This window comes from Cajanus cajan, chromosome 4 (assembly GCF_000230855.2).
Source record: "Cajanus cajan strain Asha chromosome 4, NIPB_CcT2T_4, whole genome shotgun sequence".
Lineage (NCBI taxonomy): Eukaryota > Viridiplantae > Streptophyta > Magnoliopsida > Fabales > Fabaceae > Cajanus > Cajanus cajan.
The window spans coordinates 66627441-66650162 of record NC_138520.1 but is presented as its reverse complement, the minus strand read 5'-3'; the positions used below and the strand labels follow the sequence as shown (position 1 = coordinate 66650162).

General features: G+C 38.1%; 1 protein-coding gene across 1 annotated transcript; it reads right to left on the bottom strand.

The window, feature by feature from the left end:
- Positions 1–17567: 17567 nt before the first annotated feature.
- LOC145957476 (uncharacterized) lies at positions 17568–21709 on the bottom strand. The gene is made up of 5 exons (XM_083073739.1): positions 21201–21709; positions 20480–20564; positions 20120–20326; positions 18362–18730; positions 17568–17711 (listed from the first exon to the last, which is right to left on the bottom strand). The coding sequence occupies exons 1-5, from the start codon at positions 21707–21709 to the stop codon at positions 17568–17570; spliced, it is 1314 nt and encodes a 437-aa protein (XP_082929865.1).
- Positions 21710–22722: the final 1013 nt, after the last annotated feature.

The window sequence follows — 22722 nt, the reverse complement described above, 5'->3', positions numbered from 1 at the left end:
ATATAAAATTAAAATAATGACTTTTAATGACTCAATTTATTGACATAATTATCATCCAAATTTACAATTAGTTATTAACCCTTCCATTTTTCATACATTAATATTGTATGGTAGTTGTAAATATTAGTAAGATAAATTGACAATGTGACATGAATTATATGACCACAGCTTCCAAACAAGTTCCTATCTTATTTATAAGAGAAAATTGATTTAAATTTCTCTCATTTTTTTAAAAATCTTTTTTGACTTGGAATGGGTGAGGACATAGGTCGATATTTTATTTTATTTTCCAATTCTTTTATGATTTGTAAATATATGACATTAATTTTATAGATTTTTTTAATATGAATTTCCATGTAAATATGAATTTGTAAACATTTCTTGGGAAATATTGAAGGATTTGAATGTGAGACAAGTTATGTTTGAAGCAATTTAAATAACTTTCGAGAAATTTTTTTTAAAAAATTGATTTCCCAAATTCTATCTACCTCTAGAAGAATTAGAAAAAAAGTTTAAAATTATAATTGTTTCTACTGTAAGTTCGCTATCATTGTTAGGGTCACCGCATCCGAGGTATTGTCCGTTTTGCCTCATTGAGCCGTCATGATTTTGTCTTTTAAAAGACGCCTCAGTGGGTTAAAGAGGAAGGGTGTTTATAAATTACACTTAGCCTCGACTGCTAAGCGATATGGGCCTTTTAGGCAATACTGGAACAAGTCCCCAGTCGATGCTAAGGGACAAGAGTGGCCTGGACCCTCCTTCTAGCGCCAATGTTCCTACCATAAGTCCGTTGTCATCGTTAGGGTCACCGCATCTGAGGTATTGTCCGCTTTGGCTCGTTGGGCCGTCACGGTTTTGTCCTTTAAAAGGTGCCTCTGGTGCTTTGGTCGGGTCAAGATTGGTGGGGTGGCGAGGAAGTGCTTAAAGGCTGAGAATGCTGCTTTGCATTGGTCGGTCTATGCGAACTCCTTGGGCTTTCGGAGTATCTGTCTGATGGAGTAGTCGGTCTTGACGACGATATGGTGACTTTGGAAGTATGGTCAGAGTTGTCGGACGACGGTGACAAGCGCTAGGGCGAGCTTCTCGATGGTTTGGTACCTCGTCTCCGTTCGCCCCCTCTTCCTGTACGAGGGCTGCACTGATGGCGACGTCGGTAGCCGCGAGGTACAGGAGTAATTCGCCTTGGTGGATTAAGGAGGAAGGGTGTTTATAAACTACCCTTAACCTCGACTCCTAAGCAATGTGGGACTTTTAGGCATATCGGATCAAGCCCCCCAGTCGATGTTGTAACGTAGTAGGTTATTTCAAGAGGCCCAAAAGCCCAATATGGGTGATTTAGTAGCCCAGAACGGGCCGTTCCAAACTACTAAATTGACTTGTAAATCATAGTGGAGAACAGGTCATTCTAGAGGGAGAACGGGCGTTCCAAATCCCAAAACGGGGCGTTCTAGAGGGAGTACGGGCCGTTCTGGATAGAGAACGGGTCGTTCTGGATGAGTCCCAGAACGAGCCATTCTGATTTCAGAACGGGCCGTTCTGCATATGATTTTTGTACGTGATGAAGGGGTGCAGAACGGGCCGTTCTAGATTCGGAACAGGCCGTTCTGGCCACTCCAAAACTTCTATAAATAGGAGTTGGTGGTTGAGGAGAAAGTGAAGTTTTTAGAGAGAAGTTTTAGAGAGAAAGACTCTGGATTAGGAAGCTTGCTTTGGGAGGATTGAAGTTCCGGGTTGAGCTTCGGAAGGGAATTCTACTTCTTCTCATTTATTGGCTATTTTGAGTCAATCTTCAGGTGAGGGAAGCTAGAATGTAGGTTGTTTAATTTCAGGAGAGTTAGGGAAGCTTTATGCATGGTGTTCATTTGTTGAAATAGTTGAGTTGTTGGGTGCTTGAGTTGATTTATGTTGTTTATATTGTGTAAGTTGACATGATAGATGAATTTTAAATATATTGTATATTGCTGAAGTTGTTTATAAAGTTGTTAAGTTTCATTAAGTTGATATTGTAATGACTATAGTTGTTTAATTAAGTTGTTTGCATGTTGGTAAAATTATTAAAGTTGCATAGTTGTATAAATGAATAAGAAGTTGTTAAGCTGGTATATAATGTCTATTGTTGTATTGTTGTAAGTTGTTTATTGTTGTAAGATGTTTATTGCTGTAAAGTTGTTAAGATGTCTATTGCTGTAAAGTTGTTAAGATGGCTATTGTTGTAAAGTTGTTAAGATGCTTATTGCTGTAAAGTTGTTAAGATGCATATTGTTGTAAAGCTGTGATGATGAGTTGTTGACCACTAGGAAGTTGCTCATCCCATTGTGTGGATTGAGATAGTTGTGGTACTCTAAGAGCCCAATTTGTTGAAAAACCCTCCTTGGGAAGTTGTCCCTTGGAGTGGACTTTGTGTTGTTCTCCTCTAGGACTTAGTTGATCCCGTGTGTGGGCAAGGTCGAGGCACACGTGTATAAAGCGACCATGGTATAGGGACAAGGTCGAGCTATACCGATTATAAAGCGACCACGATATAGGGGCAAAGTCGAGCTATACCGATTATAAAGCGACCACGGTATAGGGACAAGGTCGAGCTATACCGATTATAAAGCGACCACAGTATAGGGGCAAAGTCGAGCTATACCGATTATAAAGCGACCACGGTATAGGGGTCAGGTCAACCTATATCGATTACAAGTAACCAATTTGAGTAAAGTACGAAGTCAAGAACTTAGTTCCTTTACCGAGTACTATACTTCCTTGTTTAAGTGGCAAAGTCTGAGAAACCATTATCGTGTTGTGGATTGATATCCAAATTTGTTGTGTTGTCGGTTCGGTAGGACCTAGCCACTTAGACTACTTACCATGTTGTAGGAGATCTCCGAGTCGAAATGCGTGACGACGCATAAGTTGTTAATGAGTTGATTTTTCGTTGATATGAGTAGTACATACGTTGTTGTGTTGTATGTTGACCTTGTTGAGGATGATAATAGTGTTGTTATGTTGTAAGTTGCTTATTTGTATACAAGTTGATGATGATGCTAGCGTCGCTAGATTATCTGTGTTGTAAGTTGCTTTTAATATATGTGTTGGTTGTTGTTATGATGAATATGGTTGTTTGTAATGATGATTGATATGCATTAATATCTGTTATGAGATACATCTATGAACATGATTGCTAGTTGGATGATTGATTTTTGAACTCTAACTTACCCTTCTGTTTCCATGTGGTGGAACTGCGATGATCATACTTGGTATGGGAGCAGGTCAGGGCTAGCTTGGAGTTGAGGTGTCTGTTACGAGACGGGGAGTTTTGATCCTCGTGTTAGAGTTACCATTTTGGGTAACGATTTTGTCTATGCTTGACCGGCACTAAGGAATATTATTTTTGAGATGACTGTACATATATGAAGTTCTATTTTATAACCAGAAACTTAGTTATTTTCATTTTTATTTGTATATGTATCTATGAGTTATCCAACTTAATATTTCTCTTAGTTTCACTAGCAGTAGTGTGATTCCACTAAGTGTAGAAATCATGGCGGATCGTTATAGATGCTAAGGGACAAGAGTGGCTTGGGCCCTTTCTCCTTACGGTAAGAACAATAATAAACATAAGTATTCTTCATATGTTGATTATTTTCACATTTTCTTCATATTCTTTTGAACTAATTATAATGAAAACATAAATAGCAATGAACACCAACCTTTGCTAGAAACTTGTTGGACATCTATTTAAAAGGTTCATTTGTTGTTTTCCTTTTTCATTTTTTCTATTTATTTTTATATTAATTTATTTTGTTTTAATTTTTTTGCAGTTTCAGTTATATTGCTAGAAAAGTATTGATTATTAAATAAAAAATTTAGATGTTTTAATTATTAAAAACTTACTTACATGAAACTAAATATTTGATTCATCAAATGTTTGTTTTAATGATTATCGATGAGATTAGTTTTAAACAATGTTTTGAGGTTTTAAATCATAATGTTTCATTGTGATCCTTGATGATTTTGTATTCCAATAATTTTTTTTATGTGATTAATTTATAAGAAGTTTTTCAATAATTTTTTTCACTCAAATGAAAAGGAGTATGAATATTAAGATAAATAAGTAAGTAATATGTTGGTATCACACTATCAAATGTCTTTTTTAATTGAATACACTAGCAAGCACTTTAAGAAATAAAAGTAACGAGGTTAATTTGTATTTATGATATAAAATTAACTTTAAATTATAATATAGTTTTTTTACATAAAAATTATAATATTACTTTAATTATAATGTTTTAGACGTATACAATATAAAAGTATTAACTGGCATTTATCATGACAATAAAAAGTTAAATATTATATTATATGGTTATCAAAATAATTCGTACATCTTACGCCACAAACTATGCCTAAATTGAGAATGGACTGAATAAGTGAATATAGTTTTTATATTATTTTCAAGCATGACATTATTCATGGAAAGAAAGTTATAAAATGTCATTGCTTTTATTTTATATTAGAGGAGTCGAGACACTTCGTATCTTTAATAATTATATACAGACACAATATTAAAAGGTTGTTTGTAATTATTCAAAAAATATATAAATTTTTTTTTGTTTTTTTATATTTAAGATGTATAATAATCCATTAAAAATAAAAATTAAAAGCTGTTACACGTTCTTATATCCCTTTATAATAGATATAGATGGGCTATAACCGTTTAGGGACCAGAGGCCATCACGTGATTTCAAAAACTTTTCGAAACACATACATTACAAACAGCCATCACGTGATTTCAAAAACTTTTCGAAACACATACATTACAAACAACCCAATAATAATACTTTATTACATGGCATGTAGTAGCCTTTCATAGTAGCAAATTGATAAGAAGAACCATATACTTTATTTGACACATAAAATTTTATTCTTCAAAATATTTCTTTTTTATAATAGGAGAAAAATAAAGAAAATAACAAGAAATAAATGACAAAAATAAATTTAAAAAAAAAAAGAGAGAAAGAGAATATGAGATAAAAAAGATAAGAGAATATGAGATAAAAAAGATATGACAAGAGAGAGGAGAAAGTGTTCAGAAAACAATTCAAATTTTAAATTTTAAATTTCTAAGATATAATTGAGATATAAAAATATATTATTTATCTTTAAGATATTGTTTAAAATTAAAAATATTGTATTATTTTAGTTATTTGTTTCCTCTTTTATTATTAGAATGTTAGGTCAATAAATAAATACTCTTGAGATAAGAAGAATTACCTGAAACATCTTATAAAACTCATTAAAATAACTATAAGAAAATAATCTCCATAAATATTAAAATAAATAATAATTAACCATTATATTAGTAGAAAATTCAGAATGTTACAAATAGCACAATTTCAAATAGTGTAACTATGAAGTTGTTGTTCTTAATCCGCATTAGCATCATTAAATTTATTGAATACTAGTAAATTTATTTTTAACATTTCACTTTCAAAAGGTTGAAAAGTTGAAACAAAAAATTTCTAAACTATGTAATTTTGAGTAGAAAAATCTTCTTAGCCGAATATTCAACCTTTAATAAGGTATAGATAAACTAGTAATTGTGCCCGTATTATATATGGATTTGTATGTGTAAATAATAATATAATTAAATTATAAATGTATTTTTAGTATTTATAAAATAAGTGATTTTAGATTTTAGTTTTTTAATTTTTTAATTTTTTAATTTTTTAATTTTTTATATAATTAAGTTTTAAATACATTTTTAGTTTCTATAAAATAAGTAAGTTTTAATTTTGTTTCTTGAAATTTTTTTCTCTATTTTCATTTTTCTAAAATTATTAAACATTATTTTTAGTCTTTGCAATATATTTTTGGTCCTTTAAAATATGTAAATTTTGATTTTGGTCCTATAAAATATTTTTATTTTGATTTTTATCTTTCTAAAGTATAAAATCACTATTATTAATGCCTAACAATGATTTAACAACATTAAAAATAATGATTTTTAATAACTCAATTAAATAACATAATAATTATCAGTCAAATTTAACGTATACAATTAGTTGCAATTAAATATAAATATTTGTGTAAATATCTTTTTACAATTTTATTGATAAAAATGTGAATATACCTTTATATATGTAAATTTTTAAATAAATACAATTGATGATTAATATTATTAAAAAATTATATATTTTATTATACCTTATAGTTTTTAATATTAATATTAAATGACAATTTATTTACATAAATTTGCTAGAAAAAAATGAAAATTTATATTTATATTTATTTAAAAATTTACATAATTATTTGTATTAATTTAAAATCATGCATAATTAATAATTATTATAACAATTCGTTTATCATGTCATGTTATTAAATTTTTTTATATTAATAACTTGTTATATATTCATGTGAATTTTATAAAATAAAAAAAAAAATTGGGGAAAATTTTTGAAAAAGTAATATTTCCATATATAACATTATTTTTCTTTTTCAAATATTATTAATTAGTTTTTAGAAATTTTTTTCATTAATTAAATTACTTGTACTTTAAAATTATTCATGACATTATTTTCAATAAAAAATTCTATCAAATATTAATAATTAGTATTAAAATTTTACATAAAGTTTAACACAATAATTGATTTTAATCAAATTATATGAATTGTTTTAATTTACAATAAATTTAAAACTGTAATAATTAACGAAATTAATCTTTTATGATACTGTTACAAGTCTCTATATTAATGTGTTATATACAAATAATAATAATAATAATAATAATAATAATATCTTTTATTCTATATAATATATTAAATTTTTAATCAAATTTATATATATGAAAATATTCTTATTTTTAATGTAAATTTTGAAGGAAATATGTTTTAAATTAGTTTACTTTTTAAATTAATAATTTTTATTTTATTCACAAATTAAATTACTTCAATTATAAAATTATCCCTAATGTGTATTTTTCTGTCAAATGTTTACAATTAATATAAATATTTTACATGATTTTTTAAAATATTTTTAAAAATATACTTTAGGAGAATAATTTTATTTAACAAATATATTTTAAAAAATTAATTTGATTAATGTTATAGATTTTTATTATTTTAATTTAATTGTTTCTACGGAAAGTTTTTTTTAAAAAAATAGTTGATTTTTTTTTATTTTTTGACATAAATTGTATAGTTTTTTTATTCAATTTTATTCATTTATTTTGTCAAATTTATTATTTACATTATAAATTTTTTATTAATTATAGAGGTAAAATTTATAACGTTTTTATGAATTATTGTCGTATTAAATATTTTGATATATTTATTTACTTTTAATTATATTTAATATCATTTTATTTTATAATATCATTTTTATATAATTATATATATAAAAAAATTGTAGAAGGAGATTTGGTTCCTTTTATATTATAACTTTAAAATTCGCAGGAAATTTTCTTGCGAAATTTCTTGCAAAAAAAATTCGCAAGAAATTTTCACAAGAATTTCTGCAGGAATATTTCTTACGAAAAAAATTAAAGAAATTAATTACTATAAATTCTATCAATAATTTTTCAACTTTCAAATGTTCACAATGAATTCATTTGAAACATTTGTTTCCATGTTTCCAACATGTGATACATTGTAGATTATAAACCTAAAACTTAATCATACAAATCAACTTGGAAGGTAAGTGTTGCCCCAACTTATATACTCTTTAATTGTTTTATTTTCAATCGATGTGGGACTTGAAGTTTTTTTAAAATATTAAACATATAAATTTACATATTTTTTTATTTTTCCTACGGATAAAAATTTGCAGGAAAATCCGCAGGAAAAGTTACCTGCAAAATTTTTCTACTATTTAGTAAACATTACTTGCAAATGTTTTTTTTACAAGAAAATCTGCAAGAAACAAAATAAAATTATTACAATATTTTCTACAAATTTTTACCATGGAAAAAATTTCTATGATAATTAAAATTGTAGCAAAATTTGTAATACCCATTTTTTTATTATTAATTATCAATGACATTTTCGTAAATTTTATAAAGGTATAGGGGTATTCTTGTAATTTTATTACTGATGGCATTTTCGCAATTTTAAAAAAATTTAAGGGGTGTTTTGGAAACTTGGAACGGGTCGTTCCAAAAGCAAAACGGGCCGTTCCAAGCTTAAAAATTATACTAAATTTTTTTAGTGAGAACGGGTCCAGAACGGGCCGTTCCAACTGGGAGTACGAGCCGTTCTGGAGGGAGAACGGGCCGTTCCGGAGGGAGAACGGGCCGTTCTGGATGAGTCTCGGAACGGGTCGTTCTGATTTTAGAACGGGCCGTTCTGCTTTTTGGGAACGGGCCGTTCCGATTTTGGAACGGGCCGTTCCAGTTTAAAAATTTGCGTACATTTGAAAGATTCGGAACGGGCCGTTCCGGGTGACTCTGGTTGCCTATAAATAGGGGCCAGGGGGGTGAAAAAAAAATATACTGAGGGAAGTGAAAATCTTAGAGAGAGAGAAAGAGAAGAGAGAGAGAGAAAGAGAAGGGAGAGAGAGAGAGAAAGAAAAGAAAAGAGGAGAGAGAAAGAGGAATCCAGTAGAGGAGGTTCTGCCAGGGGAGAGAAAAGAGGAGGGAGAAGAGGAGATTCTGCCCGAGTTTCGGTCCTTGCTTAAGGAGAGAGGTGGAGGTTCTGCCCGAGTTTCGGTTCTTGTTTAAGCAAGAAAGAGGAGAAGGTTCTGCCCGAGTTTCAGTTCAGGTTTATCCAAGTAAGGGTAGTGCTTATAAAATTAATCTAGTGCGTATGAGCATGATAGGAATAGTATAATTTTAATATGCTATTTTATGTGGAGATTTTCATTTCATATAGTATAATTTGGATCAATTGATGGTTGTTTTGGATATTTAATTATTTATATTATTATTATATTGACAAATTGGCATGGTTATGGTTATGTTTAATTATGGAATATGCTATGTGTATGTGGTTTGGAAAAGTAAATAGGACTTAAAGGAGTAAGGTTATGGTATGGATTAGATCTCTTGGTGAGATCAGGATATAATCTTTGGAAAAATATGAAATTTGGGAATCCCATGGTGAGGATTCCAATGTGGAACTTTTCCAAAGGTTATATAATAAACCACTTCAGATGTTAGGTGGATTCTGAAGTACTCCTCTAAGTATTCTATTTGCTACCGGTATGGGTCTAGGCCGAGTCATACCGATGGATGAGGTGGCCCCACCAGGGTTACGTGACGACGTAATCCAACTGTATATTTTTCATGAGAGGTTAGGCGTGGGACATGGGTTGCTGACATGTTTCACCGTATCAACACTTGGTTTGGATGGTGTTGAGGCCAACATTTGGTTTGGATGTGTTGGTTACATCATGGATTATACAGTGGTGTGACTTTGTTTTGGATATAGAATATGTATACATATGGTATGGATTGTATACATTGGTTATGGATTATTTTATTATCATAAAATATGTATACATTGGCATGGACGTGTATACATTATATTTTGGGTTGGTCTATATTTAGCTTGAAAATGACTTGTTGGTCTGGATAAATACTGTGGATAAATATTTGTTTAATGATATTTTATTATGATGTACTATGATTGGTTTTATATGTGCTAACCCTTATATTTCCATGATGTGGACTGTGATGATCTCACTATGTGGGGGAGCAGATTAGGTATGAGGCTTTGGGATAACAAGGAGTCTTTTGGATAGCTGCTTTGAGAAGTGGCTAGGTTTAGAGCTTGACCAACACCTAGGGTGTCTTATTTTGATGTTTTCATGACATTGTAATTATATTATCTTTTTGGATTACTGTATAACTTTACTAAGGATGATGACTCTGCTATAGAAGATTATATTATATATTTTGGAAACAATTTATATGTTATTGTATAATTACACTCTAGCGTAGCTGGCTTTTGCTCTATTTTCTTTATTTTATATTATTTTATTTTGGTTGGTTATTGATGTGACGGCCTAGGGTGGGTCGTTACAAAATTTGTAAGAAACATCTGTAAATTATTTTTCGCAAATAAATTCGTAAAAAATTTCAGTGAATATTTTTTTGCAAGAAAATTTGCAAAAATTTCTGCGAATATTTTTTTACAAAAAAATTCACAGGAAAATAACATTTTTCTAGTAGTGTATTAACAGATGTAATAAGGGATGAAAATTGAATGATATAGGGGTGATAAATTTTATACCAATTAATAGTATAATTCATATATATAATCAATATAAATTTTGTGTCTTTAATTAATGTTATCGTCATAATTTTTTTTACTGTGAGACCCACTCCCGCTTCACTTTTCTCTCCCTCTCAACATTATCTTCATTCTCACTCTCTTCTTCCCACTCTCTTGGCCTTGTTCAAATTCTCTATCTTTTGGTGATCTAGGTGCTGACTAGAGGCTAGCGGAGTGCGTGGGGTGGTTCCTTTCTTCTCCGATCATCTTCTTCTTCCCCTCCTCTTCCCGGAAGCTCAGAATCTTCTCCTCCGAGGTAAGGGAAGCTAGATTCGTGCAGGTTGTTTGGAAGTGAGTTAGAAACTCACATGTTATTTGATTCTTGGAGAATGATGGTTTGATTTGATGAGTTGTGCATTTTCGGGGTTTCGGGAAAATTGAGAAAAATGGGGATTTTTACACGTTTGATGGTTGCATGTTGAAAAAGAGATGGTTTTTGAGTTGTATGTTGTAAATGTAGTTCATTTGATGGATTGCATGTGTTTGAGCTGGTTGATTTTGTAGGTTTTTGTGAAATTTTTGAAGTGGTGAGGGTTATTGTTTGAAATTGCGTTGAGCGTTGTTCTTCACACCGGGCGTGATTTGAAATGGGGAATCCCTGGGTGAATCACGCCGGGAGTGGGGAGAACCACGTCGGGCGCACTATTAGACGTGAGTCTTGTGTTTTGTTACTGATATTGCGCTGGGAGTGGGGAGACCTCTGTAGGTCTCTGGTTGAGTATGTTGGTCTTTGAGTCTTCATGAAAGTTGTAGCCTTGGATGTTAGCTTTCCAATGACGCTGGAATCACCCAAAAAGGAGTTCTAGAACTCCAGATATGGCTGTTTTAGTGAAGAGGGGTCAAGTTGCCAACATTGGTTATAGCTGTTGCGGTTTTTAGAATTTTTAACAAGGTATATGAAGGAATTAGGACTTGGTGTCTTCATGAGAGTTGTAGGAAATATTCTTATCTTTCATATGAGATAAGGATGAGCATGTTAGGAGTAGTATAACTCCCGATACGCTATCTTATGTGAAGGTTGCCATTTCATAAGGAGTGATTTGGTTATGTTGAAAGTTGCTAAGTTGTTAGATGAAAGTTGTATGTTGTACTATGTGTTGAAAAGATATTACATTATGCTGTTAATGATGTGAAGCTGAGTTGTTTTATATGTTGTTAATGCTGTATGATGAAAAGTTGAGCTGTGTTGTATGTTGTTAATGTTGTATGATGAAAAGTTGAGTTGTGTTGTATGCTGTTAATGTTGTATGATGAAAAGTTGAGTTGTGCTGTATGATGTTTATGTTGTATGATGCTTATGCTGATGAATGGTGTTATGCCAAACTGTGTTGTATGTTGTCTAAGCTGTTAATGCTGTTAAGTTAAGTTGTGCTGAGTGTTGAATATGTTGTTTAAAATAGTTTAGCTGTGTTGTTGAATATGAGTTGTGTAGGCCGTAAGACTGAGCTGTTGATCACTAAGACTAGAAGAGATATTTTTCGAAATTGTTCATCCTTTTGTGTGGATTGAGGAAGCTGTGGTGCTCTTAGAGCCCAATTTGTTGAAAACCACCCTCCTTGGGAAGTTGTCCCTTGGAGTGGTCACTGTATTGTTCTCCTCTAAGTACTTAGCTGGTCCCATGTGTGGGCAAGGTCGAGGCACATGTGTACAAAGCGACCACAGTATAAGGGCCAGGTTGAGCTATACTGCTTACAAGCGGCCAAATCGAGTTGAAATGCATGACGACGCATACGCTGTTAGATGTTGAATTTGTTGAATGATATGAGCTATATGTGAGCAGTGTGTTGTGAAGCTGAGATGTAGATGTATGTTGTTATGTGTTGTATGTCAACTTTGTTGAATTTGATGAGGTGCTGTTAAGTTGAAGTTGTTTATATTTCTATATATGCTGATTCTTTTCAGTAGCTTACCCTTACCTGTTTGCATGTGGGTTGGATTGCAATGATCATACTATGTATGGGAGCAGAGCAGGGATTGGTTGGAGTGTAATAGCAGGACTGCAGCTGGCAGATGGAGCTGATGTTTTGTTGTTTTGGCTACTTAGTGTAGCTAGGTTGATATTTTTGTATATTGACTTGTTGAACCCCAAGCTAGACCTTGTCGCCACCCGCCGAAACGGACCTTGGCATTCGCGACGATGGTCGGACTCGTTTTTATAGTTTGAAAAGTGGTGGATTGTTAGAACGACTTATTCTCAAACTGAGACCTCATCGAACTAACAATTTTATTAAATGATTCTCACCAATCCATGTTAATCTCAAGCGAGACCCTCCATGGATTAGTGATTTTCGCAAAGTAGGGTTCTTGGAGTCGCCACCAATGTTTTACTCAAAACATTGGAAAAAGGGATAAGGCTATTGATTTCATAAATCAACCTTGGCCATTACAACCAGAGTCGGGTAAGGGAGTCGGTTACGTGCGGGGAAAGTGTTAGCACCCCACAACGCCCCTTTCGGGTTCCCTATGACGGATTATTTCATAAATAACAGTGTAAAATTACTAAATTTCCCCTATTTATTATAAACGGCTATGAATAAGATATCTACATGATGAATAAATTAAACATGCGATGCAACAATCAGAAAGCAGTAAAAGGAAGGATTTTGAAGAAGAAACCTTTGAAGCGTGCTTTTATATATTCAAATGTTAGGAGGCTTTTTGGCGCTCCCTCCCACTACACGCTCGCTCGCTCCTTCCCTAAAAATTAATCTTTACTATGGAAATCAAAAAGATTTCCCTTCGACTAGTTCGAATTCTCAAGCTAAATGCTCAGAACTCAAGAACTTCGTCGGATCGGCTCTCGGAGAGAATTCTAGGGCAGAACACTGCTCAAAAACCCCAGAATACTCAAGAAGAGAGTCCAAGAAGTGTGGAAAAGTGTAGAATGACGTCCAAATGACGTCCTATATATAGGAGTGAGGCGCAGTACAGCCTCTGACATCAATACGGCCCGTACTGAAGATTTGAACTACAGTACGGCCGTATTGAATTCAGTACGGCCGTACTGAAGTTTCAAAAACTTCAGTACGGCCGTATTGGTTTCAGTACGGCCGTACTGAAGTTCAAAAACTTCAGTATGGCCGTATTGGGTTCAGTACGGCCGTATTGTAGTTCAAATTGTTCAGTACGGCCGTACTGAACTTCCAGGAGGCCGTATTGAGCTTCAATTCTCCCACATCCTTATTTTAAGCTACTCTAAGACCTCTAAACCTACAGATAATCATCCTAGGGTCTTCCAGGGTCTTCCAGGAGTCCTTCCGGCTGACTTTCCTTTGGTCTTCGAGAGTCTTCGAGTCTTATTTCCGACCCGGACAATTTTAGGGGTCTACAGCTGCCCCCCCTTTACTTAGTCAAACGGCTTTTTGGTGTACCGGTTGACAAGTAAAGGAGTTGACCCAATTGTCCGGGGAGTAGGCCATCCTTCTGACTTGTAGTGTCTTCCGGTGGAAAATTGTTGAGTAGCCTCTCCAGGTTGAGTATTAGTCGTCGCCTCTCCAGGCTCATGCATACCTCAGTGTTTGTGACGACGGGGTAGCGTGAGTACTGCCTCTCCAGGCTTAGCTTCGCTCGACACCCGAGCCGGAAGCTGCATACCTCCGTGTTTGTGACGACGGGGGTAGCGTGAGTACCGCCACTCCAGGCTTAGCTTCGCTCGACACCCGAGCCGGAAGCTGCATACCTCCGTGTTTGTGACGACGGGGTAGCGTGAGTTTGCCCTCTCCAGGGTCTGCGGTTTGCCCTCCCCAGGGTTGCGTACCTCTGTGCTTCTGATCACTTTGGTAGCGTGAGTTTGCCCTCTCCAGGGTCTGCGGTTTGCCCTCCCCAGGGTTGCGTACCTCCGTGCTTCTGATCACTTTGGTAGCGTGAGTTTGCCCTCTCCAGGGTCTGCGGTTTGCCCTCCCCAGGGTTGCGTACCTCCGTGTTTCTGGTCACTTTGGTAGCGTGAGTTTGCCCTCTCCAGGGTCTGCGGTTTGCCCTCCCCAGGGTTGCATACCTCCGTGCTTCTGATCACTTTGGTAGCGTGAGTTTGCCCTCTCCAGGGTCTGCGGTTTGCCCTCCCCAAGGTTGCATACCTCCGTGCTTCTGATCACTTTGGTAGCGTGAGTTTGCCCTCTCCAGGGTCTGCGGTTTGCCCTCCCCAGGGTTGCATACCTCCGTGCTTCTGATCACTTTGGTAGCGTGAGTTTGCCCTCTCTAGGGTCTGCGGTTTGCCCTCCCCAGGGTTGCGTACCTCCATGCTTCTAGTCACTTTGGTAGCGTGAGTTTGCCCTCTCCAGGGATTTGTGATGATTTTGTCTTCACAGTCCACGATGCTGCTTCGACGATTGTTTTTTATTTTTGTGCCACTGAGGGCTAGATAACGCAGGGATCCGTCTAGGGGATGTGCAGTTACTCATAAGTTCTTGTGTCCCAACTTTCCATTGCGTAGTTGGTGCCCACTGGGAAATTCTGATTCCGTGGGGATGCAGACACAAAGATGCTCTTCCTGAGGTGAGCGATGCCTTATGATTGGCTGACGTCCTTTCGACGTTGGTGGAGTATCCCGGTTATCCTTATTCGGGTGACTCTTTTGATTTTCTGGTTTTGTTGCCTCTGCGTAGGCTGTTATCCGCTGGGGGATTCTGTTGTGATGATTTTGATTAGCCTCTTCTGTTAGGCGGATCATCTTGACGTACAATGATTGGCTTAATGCCGAATTCCGCTTGGGGAATGATTATTGATCTTTTTTTGATTTTCTCTTTTTGAAGGAGTGCCTCTGAGTAGGCGAATGATCTTGATGTTCAGTGTTCGGCTGAGTGCCGGATTCTGTAACGACCCGCCCCGGTCTCTACACTTAGTGGAATCGCACTACAACTAGTTAACTAAGAGAATATTAAACTGGATAACACATACATACAGGCATAAATATAAAGAAAAAAATAATTAAGTTTCTGTATATAAAATATAGCACCATATATGTACAGTCATCCCAAAATATCCCTTAGTGCCGGTCAAGCACTGACAAAAAAAATGTTACCCAGAATGGTAACTCAAACCACGAGACTCAGCTCCTCGTCTCACAACGATCATCTCTACTCCCAAGCTATCCCTGACCTGCTCCCATACCAAGTATGATCATCGCAGTTCCACCACATGGAAAACAGAAGGGTAAGCTAGAATTCAAAGATCAATAATACAAGTACAGAATAAAAATTCTATACTACACATGCATCCCAAATCCTGTCCCTAAGGAACCTTTCATCTCAATCAATCATTCATTCACCAAACATGAAGTCAAACACCACACTTCATCATATTAATAATCATGCAATGAATGCAACTCATGACAGATATGCATACATATCAATCATCTAATGCGTCGTCACGCATACACCTAGGAGATCTCCATAACAATAGAGCTGTATAAGTGACATTCCATCCTACCGAAACCACCCCAACCGTTTTCACGCCCAAAGCGCCCGCTCGGTCACAGCTAAACAGGATATAATCCTCCCTCGGGTTTACTCGGATGATGTCACTTACACACTTGGAAGTCCAGATCCACCGTCAGGTATAGCACAGCTGGGTACGGGCTTACCACGACCTTGGCATGCATTAACCAAGTCAATAGTGGAGTTCGCCCACCGACTATCCGCAAGGATCCACGCACCTTCCCGAGTACTTGGTTAAGGGAATAACCCTCGACCTCATACCCCGCTCCAACACTAGCTAAGGACTTAGAGGAGACTCACCCAACCTAGTGGCCTATCTAAGCACCACTCTCCCAAATCTAGTGGCCTCCCAGAGCACCACTCTCATATATCAGTGGCCTATCCAAGCACCACTCTCAAGAGACTCTATGTGAGCTCTTCTAGTTCGAAAATAATTTTCCTCTCCTCAAGTCCTAGGCTAGACTCATACCATAGGCATCACATGCAATCAGGCATCATACATCATAATGGTCTGCCCACCATCATGATCAACAATCATACACATGTCATAAGACATCACATGCAATAATGCATCATACATCATAAATGGTCTACCCACCATTATGATCAATAAACATACTCATGAACATATACACATGTCATATCATATTCGAACATTCATACGTATCATCACAAAGCATACATATGAATCACACCGCACCATACATCATATACCACCTATATATAATCTAACATTTCAACTTTAAACATGCATAAGCATCAATTTAAAATAATTATTTATAAATATAATTACGCTTGGCATAGTCAGCTCGCGCCTAGCCGAACACCAACCCAAGAGCTCTAAGCTCTTCCACACCTGGCATACTCAACCTGCGTCCAGCCTATTCCCATTGAGTTTGTAAACTCACATACATCCTAAATAACAAACATTCTAGCTTCCCTTACCTGAAGATTGGCTCAGATAGCCAAAGACTGAATCAAAAGTATAATTTCCCCTCGAGGCTCAACTCGAAACTTCAGTCCTCCCAAAACAAGCTTTCTAATCTGAAATTCAAGAAAAGACAGAAGGAGTTATTGATCTAGAGGAGAAAAGCAGTTAAACAGAGAAATTTGGGAGAGAAAGGAGCTCACTGACCCAGAGACCTTCTCTCTAAAACTTCTCTCTAGAACTAGAACTCCTCACGGCCCCCCCTTCACCCCTATTTATAGGCAATCCGGAGTGGCCAGAACGGCCCGTACCGATACCGGAATGGCCCGTTCTGAACTCCCAGATCACGCACAAAATCCACGCCTAGAACGGCCCGTTCTGAAAACGGAACGGCCCGTTCCGGGACTCATCCGGAACGGCCCGTTCTTCCTCAGGAACAGCCCGTTCTCCCTCCGGAACGGCCCATTCTCCCTCCGGAACGGCCCGTTCTCCTTCCTAGAACGGCCCGTTCTCCTTGCCGGAACGGCCCGTTCTCAACTACAATATGTAGTTCAATTCAGTAGTGTGGAACGGCCCGTTCCAGTTTGGGAACGGCCCGTTCTGGGCTACTGAATCAGCCTCTCTCTTTTTTTTTTTTTTTTTTTTTTTTACAATGTTACAATACTCCCCAACAAATAAGAATTTTCGTCCCCGAAAATAGGCTTACCTGAAAAGAGGAATGGATACTGTTCCTTGAACCGACTCTCTTCTTCCCAGGTTGCCTCACTAGTAGCTGCATCCCAAAGAATCTTCACTAAGCTAATAGACTTGCCTCGAAGCTCTTTCAACTTGTGATCAATTACAGCTACCGGTCTCTTCTCGTAAGTCAAGTTTTCTCTAACTTGCACCTCATCCATCTCTATCACGTGACTCGGGTCTCTGATGTACTTCCTCAACTGTGAAACGTGAAACACATCATGCAGGTTGGACAGAATCGGAGGTAACGCCAATTGATAAGCTACTGGACCTACACGACGAAGGATCTGATAAGGACCAATGAACTTTGGTGTGAGTTTCTTGGCCCTTACAGCCCTTCCCACTCCAGTAGTGGGTGTCACCCTGAGAAACACATGCTCTCCCTCCTCAAACTCTAGAGGTCTCCTCCTCTTATCAGCATAAGACTTTTGTCGATTCTGAGTAGCTCTCAACCTCTCCTGAATCTGTCTCACCATCTCAGTAGTCTGAAGAACTAACTCTGGACCAACCACTACTGACTCACCCTCCTGATACCAACATAATGGAGTCCTACACCTCCTGCCATATAGAGCCTCAAAAGGTGCCATGCCAATACTCGCATGATAACTATTATTATAGGTAAACTCTACCAATGGCAACACCTCCTCCCAGCTACCCAGATGGTCCAACACACAAGCTCTCAGAAGATCCTCTAGTGACTGAATTGTCCTTTCCGACTGACCATCTGTCTGTGGATGATAGGCGGAACTCAACCTCAATCTCGTTCCCAACGCCTGATGTAGAGTCTGCCAAAACCTTGAAGTAAACCTTGGATCTTTGTCAGAAATAATATTGGAAGGCACTCCATGCAGCCGTACTATCTCTCGGATATATAACTGTGCAAGCCTCTCCAAGGACCACCTCTTGTTGACAGGAAGAAAATGAGCACACTTTGTCAACCTATCAACAATCACCCAGATAGAGTCACTGTTCCTAGTTGTCCTAGGCAATCCAACCACAAAGTCCATAGTGACACTATCCCACTTCCACTCAGGAATCTCCATCAACTGTAAAACCCCTCCGGGCCTCTGATGCTCAATCTTCGCCTTCTGACAAGTCAAACAAGCGGCTACAAACTCTGCTATCTCCTTCTTCATACCAGGCCACCAAAAACTTTTCTTGATGTCTTGATACATCTTAGTCATACCAGGATGTATGCTAAGACGACTCATGTGTCCCTCCTCTAGAACAGCTCTCCTCAACTCTGAATCACAAGGCAGACAAATCCGACCTCTGAATCTCAGAATCCCATCAGTACCAAGCTCAAAACCAGCTGCCCTCTCAGTACCAAGTAATCCCAAAGTCCTTAACAACTCTGGGTCCTGTAACTGTTTAGTTCCCACCTGCTTCACGAACTCATTAGTTATGGTGATCATACCACAGCTAATGTGATCCTGTACAACCTCCACCTCTAGTCTCAAATCTCGGAACTGCTCAATCAACTCCAACTCCCTAATCATCATAGCCGACATGTGAATGGATTTCCTACTCAATGCATCAGCTACCACATTCGCCTTTCCAGGATGATACATCAACTGGAAATCGAAGTCCTTTAGAAATTCCATCCACCTCCTCTGCCTCATATTCAACTCTTTCTGATCAAACAGATATTTCAAACTCTTGTGATCACTGTATACACTGAATCTCGCACCATACAGATAGTGCCTCCACGACTTCAAGGCAAATACCACAGCTGCAAGCTCCAAATCATGAGTAGGATAATTTCTCTCATAGGTCTTCAGTTGCCTCGAAGCATATGCCACTACTCTCCCTCCCTGCATCAACACACAACCTAACCCCTGGTGAGAAGCATCACAGAACACATCAAAATGCTCACCAGTGTTAGGTAACACCAAAACTGGAGAAGTGGTTAACCGTCTCTTTAGTTCCTGAAAACTCTGCTCACAAGCGTCCGTCCAAACAAAAGGTTGATCTTTTCGAGTCAGTTGAGTCAAAGGCATTACTATTCGAGAAAAACCCTCAATGAACCTCCGATAGTAACCCGCCAACCCAAGAAAACTCCTAATCTCTGTAGCAGTCATCGGACGCTCCCACTGAATCACAGCCTCCACCTTGGCTGGATCTACTGCAATCCCCTCTGCCGATATCACATGCCCCAAAAATCTCACCTCGGACAACCAAAACTCACACTTGGACAGTTTGGCATACAACTGTCTCTCTCTTAACACCTCCAAAACCGACCTCAAATGCTCACGGTGATCCTCCAATGATCTAGAATACACCAAAATATCATCAATGAAGACCACCACAAATATGTCCAAGAACGGTCTAAAGATCCTGTTCATGTAATCCATGAACACTGCTGGAGCATTAGTGACACCAAAAGGCATCACCACATACTCATAGTGACCATACCTAGTCCTAAAGGCAGTCTTCGGTATGTCACTCTCCTTCACCCTAATCTGGTGATATCCGGATCTCAAATCAATCTTTGAAAACACTGAAGCTCCCCTCAGCTGATCCATCAAATCATCAATCCTTGGAAGGGGATATTTATTCTTTATCGTTAATTTATTCAGCTGCCGATAATCAACACACAAACGGGCCCCACCATCTTTCTTCTTCACTAACAGTACCGGAGCACCCCAAGGAGAAACACTGGGCCTCACCATCTGTTTCTCCAACAAATCCTCAATCTGTGTCTTCAGCTCTACCAACTCAGCTGGAGCCATCCTATAAGGAGCCACTGATACCGGTCCTGCACCTGGTACCAGATCAATGCTAAACTCAACATCACGCCTGGGTGGCAATCCTGGCACATCATCTGGAAACACCTCAGGAAATTCACTGACAATCTCGATCCCAGCGATAGCTCTCTCTGTCTCAATACTCAAAGCTGCAAACAACATGAAGCACTCAGCTCCATCCCTCATCAACTGCTCTGCCTGACCCGCTGATACCAACGCCTCATCCTCCAACTGAGGAAACATCAACTCTCTCCGAGCACAATCTATAAGGATGTGATGGGTAGATAACCAATCCATCCCTAAAATTATGTCGATATCCACCATGGGCAACACAATCAGGTTCACTCGGAACCTCCTACCAGACACCTCTATCGGGCATCTCACACACATCTCCGACGTCACCACAGAAACTGAAGTCGGAGTAGACACAAACAAATCAACATGCAAGGAAGATACTGACAAACCCAATCTTTTCACACAATCAACAGAAATAAAAGAATGCGTGGCTCCAGAATCGAATAAAAATAAAACATCCTCACCTGCTGCCTTCCCCTTTCCCTTCACTAAGTCTGATGAAGTAGAAGCCTCTGCACCTGACAATGCAAACACTCTCCCCGCAGCTGTAGGTCTGGGTGGCCTCGGGGCACTCCCAGATGAAGTCGCCGGTGTCTGACAATCTCTAGAGATGTGGCCTGGCCTACCATATCTGAAGCAAACATTCCCCGGAAGGGAACAATCTCTCACCATATGTGCTCCTCCACATCGATAACACCGCACCGACTGTGCTCCGCCCTGAGGAGTAACAGGTCGAGGTCCCCTACTAACAGCTCCTCTCTGAGACTGTACAGGTCTGTCATAAGGTCCCCTCTGCTGGCCTCCCCTCCTGGACCCAGATGATCCCTCCTGAACTCTAGCAGCCTTACCGCTGCTACCACCACTCTCCAAACTCTCAACAGTCTTTGCCTTCTCAACCAAGGTAGGAAACTCTACTATGGACATGGGGACTATAACCCTCTTCAGCTCGTGCCTCAATCCCTCTGCAAACTTTCTACATCTCTAAGCCTCAGATATGGCCTGAGAGTAGAAACGAGCTAGATGCTCAAACCTCATAGCATACTCAGAAACAGACAAGCTCCCCTGATGTAATCTCATGAACTCTGCCTCCTTAGCGTATCTAACGCTATCCGGGAAATATTTCTCCAAAAAGACCCTCCTGAAGCAATCCCAGTCAACAGGCACACCCCTGCTCTCTAACATCTGCCTGGTGCCTCTCCACCAGTACTCAGCCTCGCCCCCCAGCATGTAAACTGCATAAGCCAACTTTCTCTCATCAGAACCTAAAACACTAAAGATCTTCTCCATGTCCCTCAACCACTGATCTGCCACATCAGGATCTGAATCCCCTCTGAACTGAGGAGGCTGACATCCCCTGAACTCTGCTAAATCTCTCCCCTCCTGAGAGACCACCGGTCTAGTTGCATCAGCCGCAGCTCTAGCTGCCTCAGCCGCAGCTCTACCTGCCTCCATATGAGCAAAATGAGCACTCTGCTGCTGCATCGCCATGGCTATCATCTCCATGGCCCTAGCAATCTGGTCATACTGGGGTCTCACCATACTACAAGAATTCAAACATCCTATTAGTAACATAATACCCCCACAATTCACCAAAGGCTAACACATATCAGAGATATGACACAACAGAAACCTAGAAGGATCACTCCCCACATAGTATCCTAAAAGACTCGACCGGCTCTGATACCATAAAAGTGTAACGACCCGCCCCGGTCTCTACACTTAGTGGAATCGCACTACAACTAGTTAACTAAGAGAATATTAAACTGGATAACACATACATACAGGCATAAATATAAAGAAAAAAATAATTAAGTTTCTGTATATAAAATATAGCACCATATATGTACAGTCATCCCAAAATATCCCTTAGTGCCGGTCAAGCACTGACAAAAAAAATGTTACCCAGAATGGTAACTCAAACCACGAGACTCAGCTCCTCGTCTCACAACGATCATCTCTACTCCCAAGCTATCCCTGACCTGCTCCCATACCAAGTATGATCATCGCAGTTCCACCACATGGAAAACAGAAGGGTAAGCTAGAATTCAAAGATCAATAATACAAGTACAGAATAAAAATTTTATACTACACATGCATCCCAAATCCTGTCCCTAAGGAACCTTTCATCTCAATCAATCATTCATTCACCAAACATGAAGTCAAACACCACACTTCATCATATTAATAATCATGCAATGAATGCAACTCATGACAGATATTCATACATATCAATCATCTAATGCGTCGTCACGCATACACCTAGGAGATCTCCATAACAATAGAGCTGTATAAGTGACATTTCATCCTACCGAAACCACCCCAACCGTTTTCACGCCCAAAGCGCCCGCTCGGTCACAGCTAAACAGGATATAATCCTCCCTCGGGTTTACTCGGATGATGTCACTTACACACTTGGAAGTCCAGATCCACCGTCAGGTATAGCACAGCTGGGTACGGGCTTACCACGACCTTGGCATGCATTAACCAAGTCAATAGTGGAGTTCGCCCACCGACTATCCGCAAGGATCCACGCACCTTCCCGAGTACTTGGT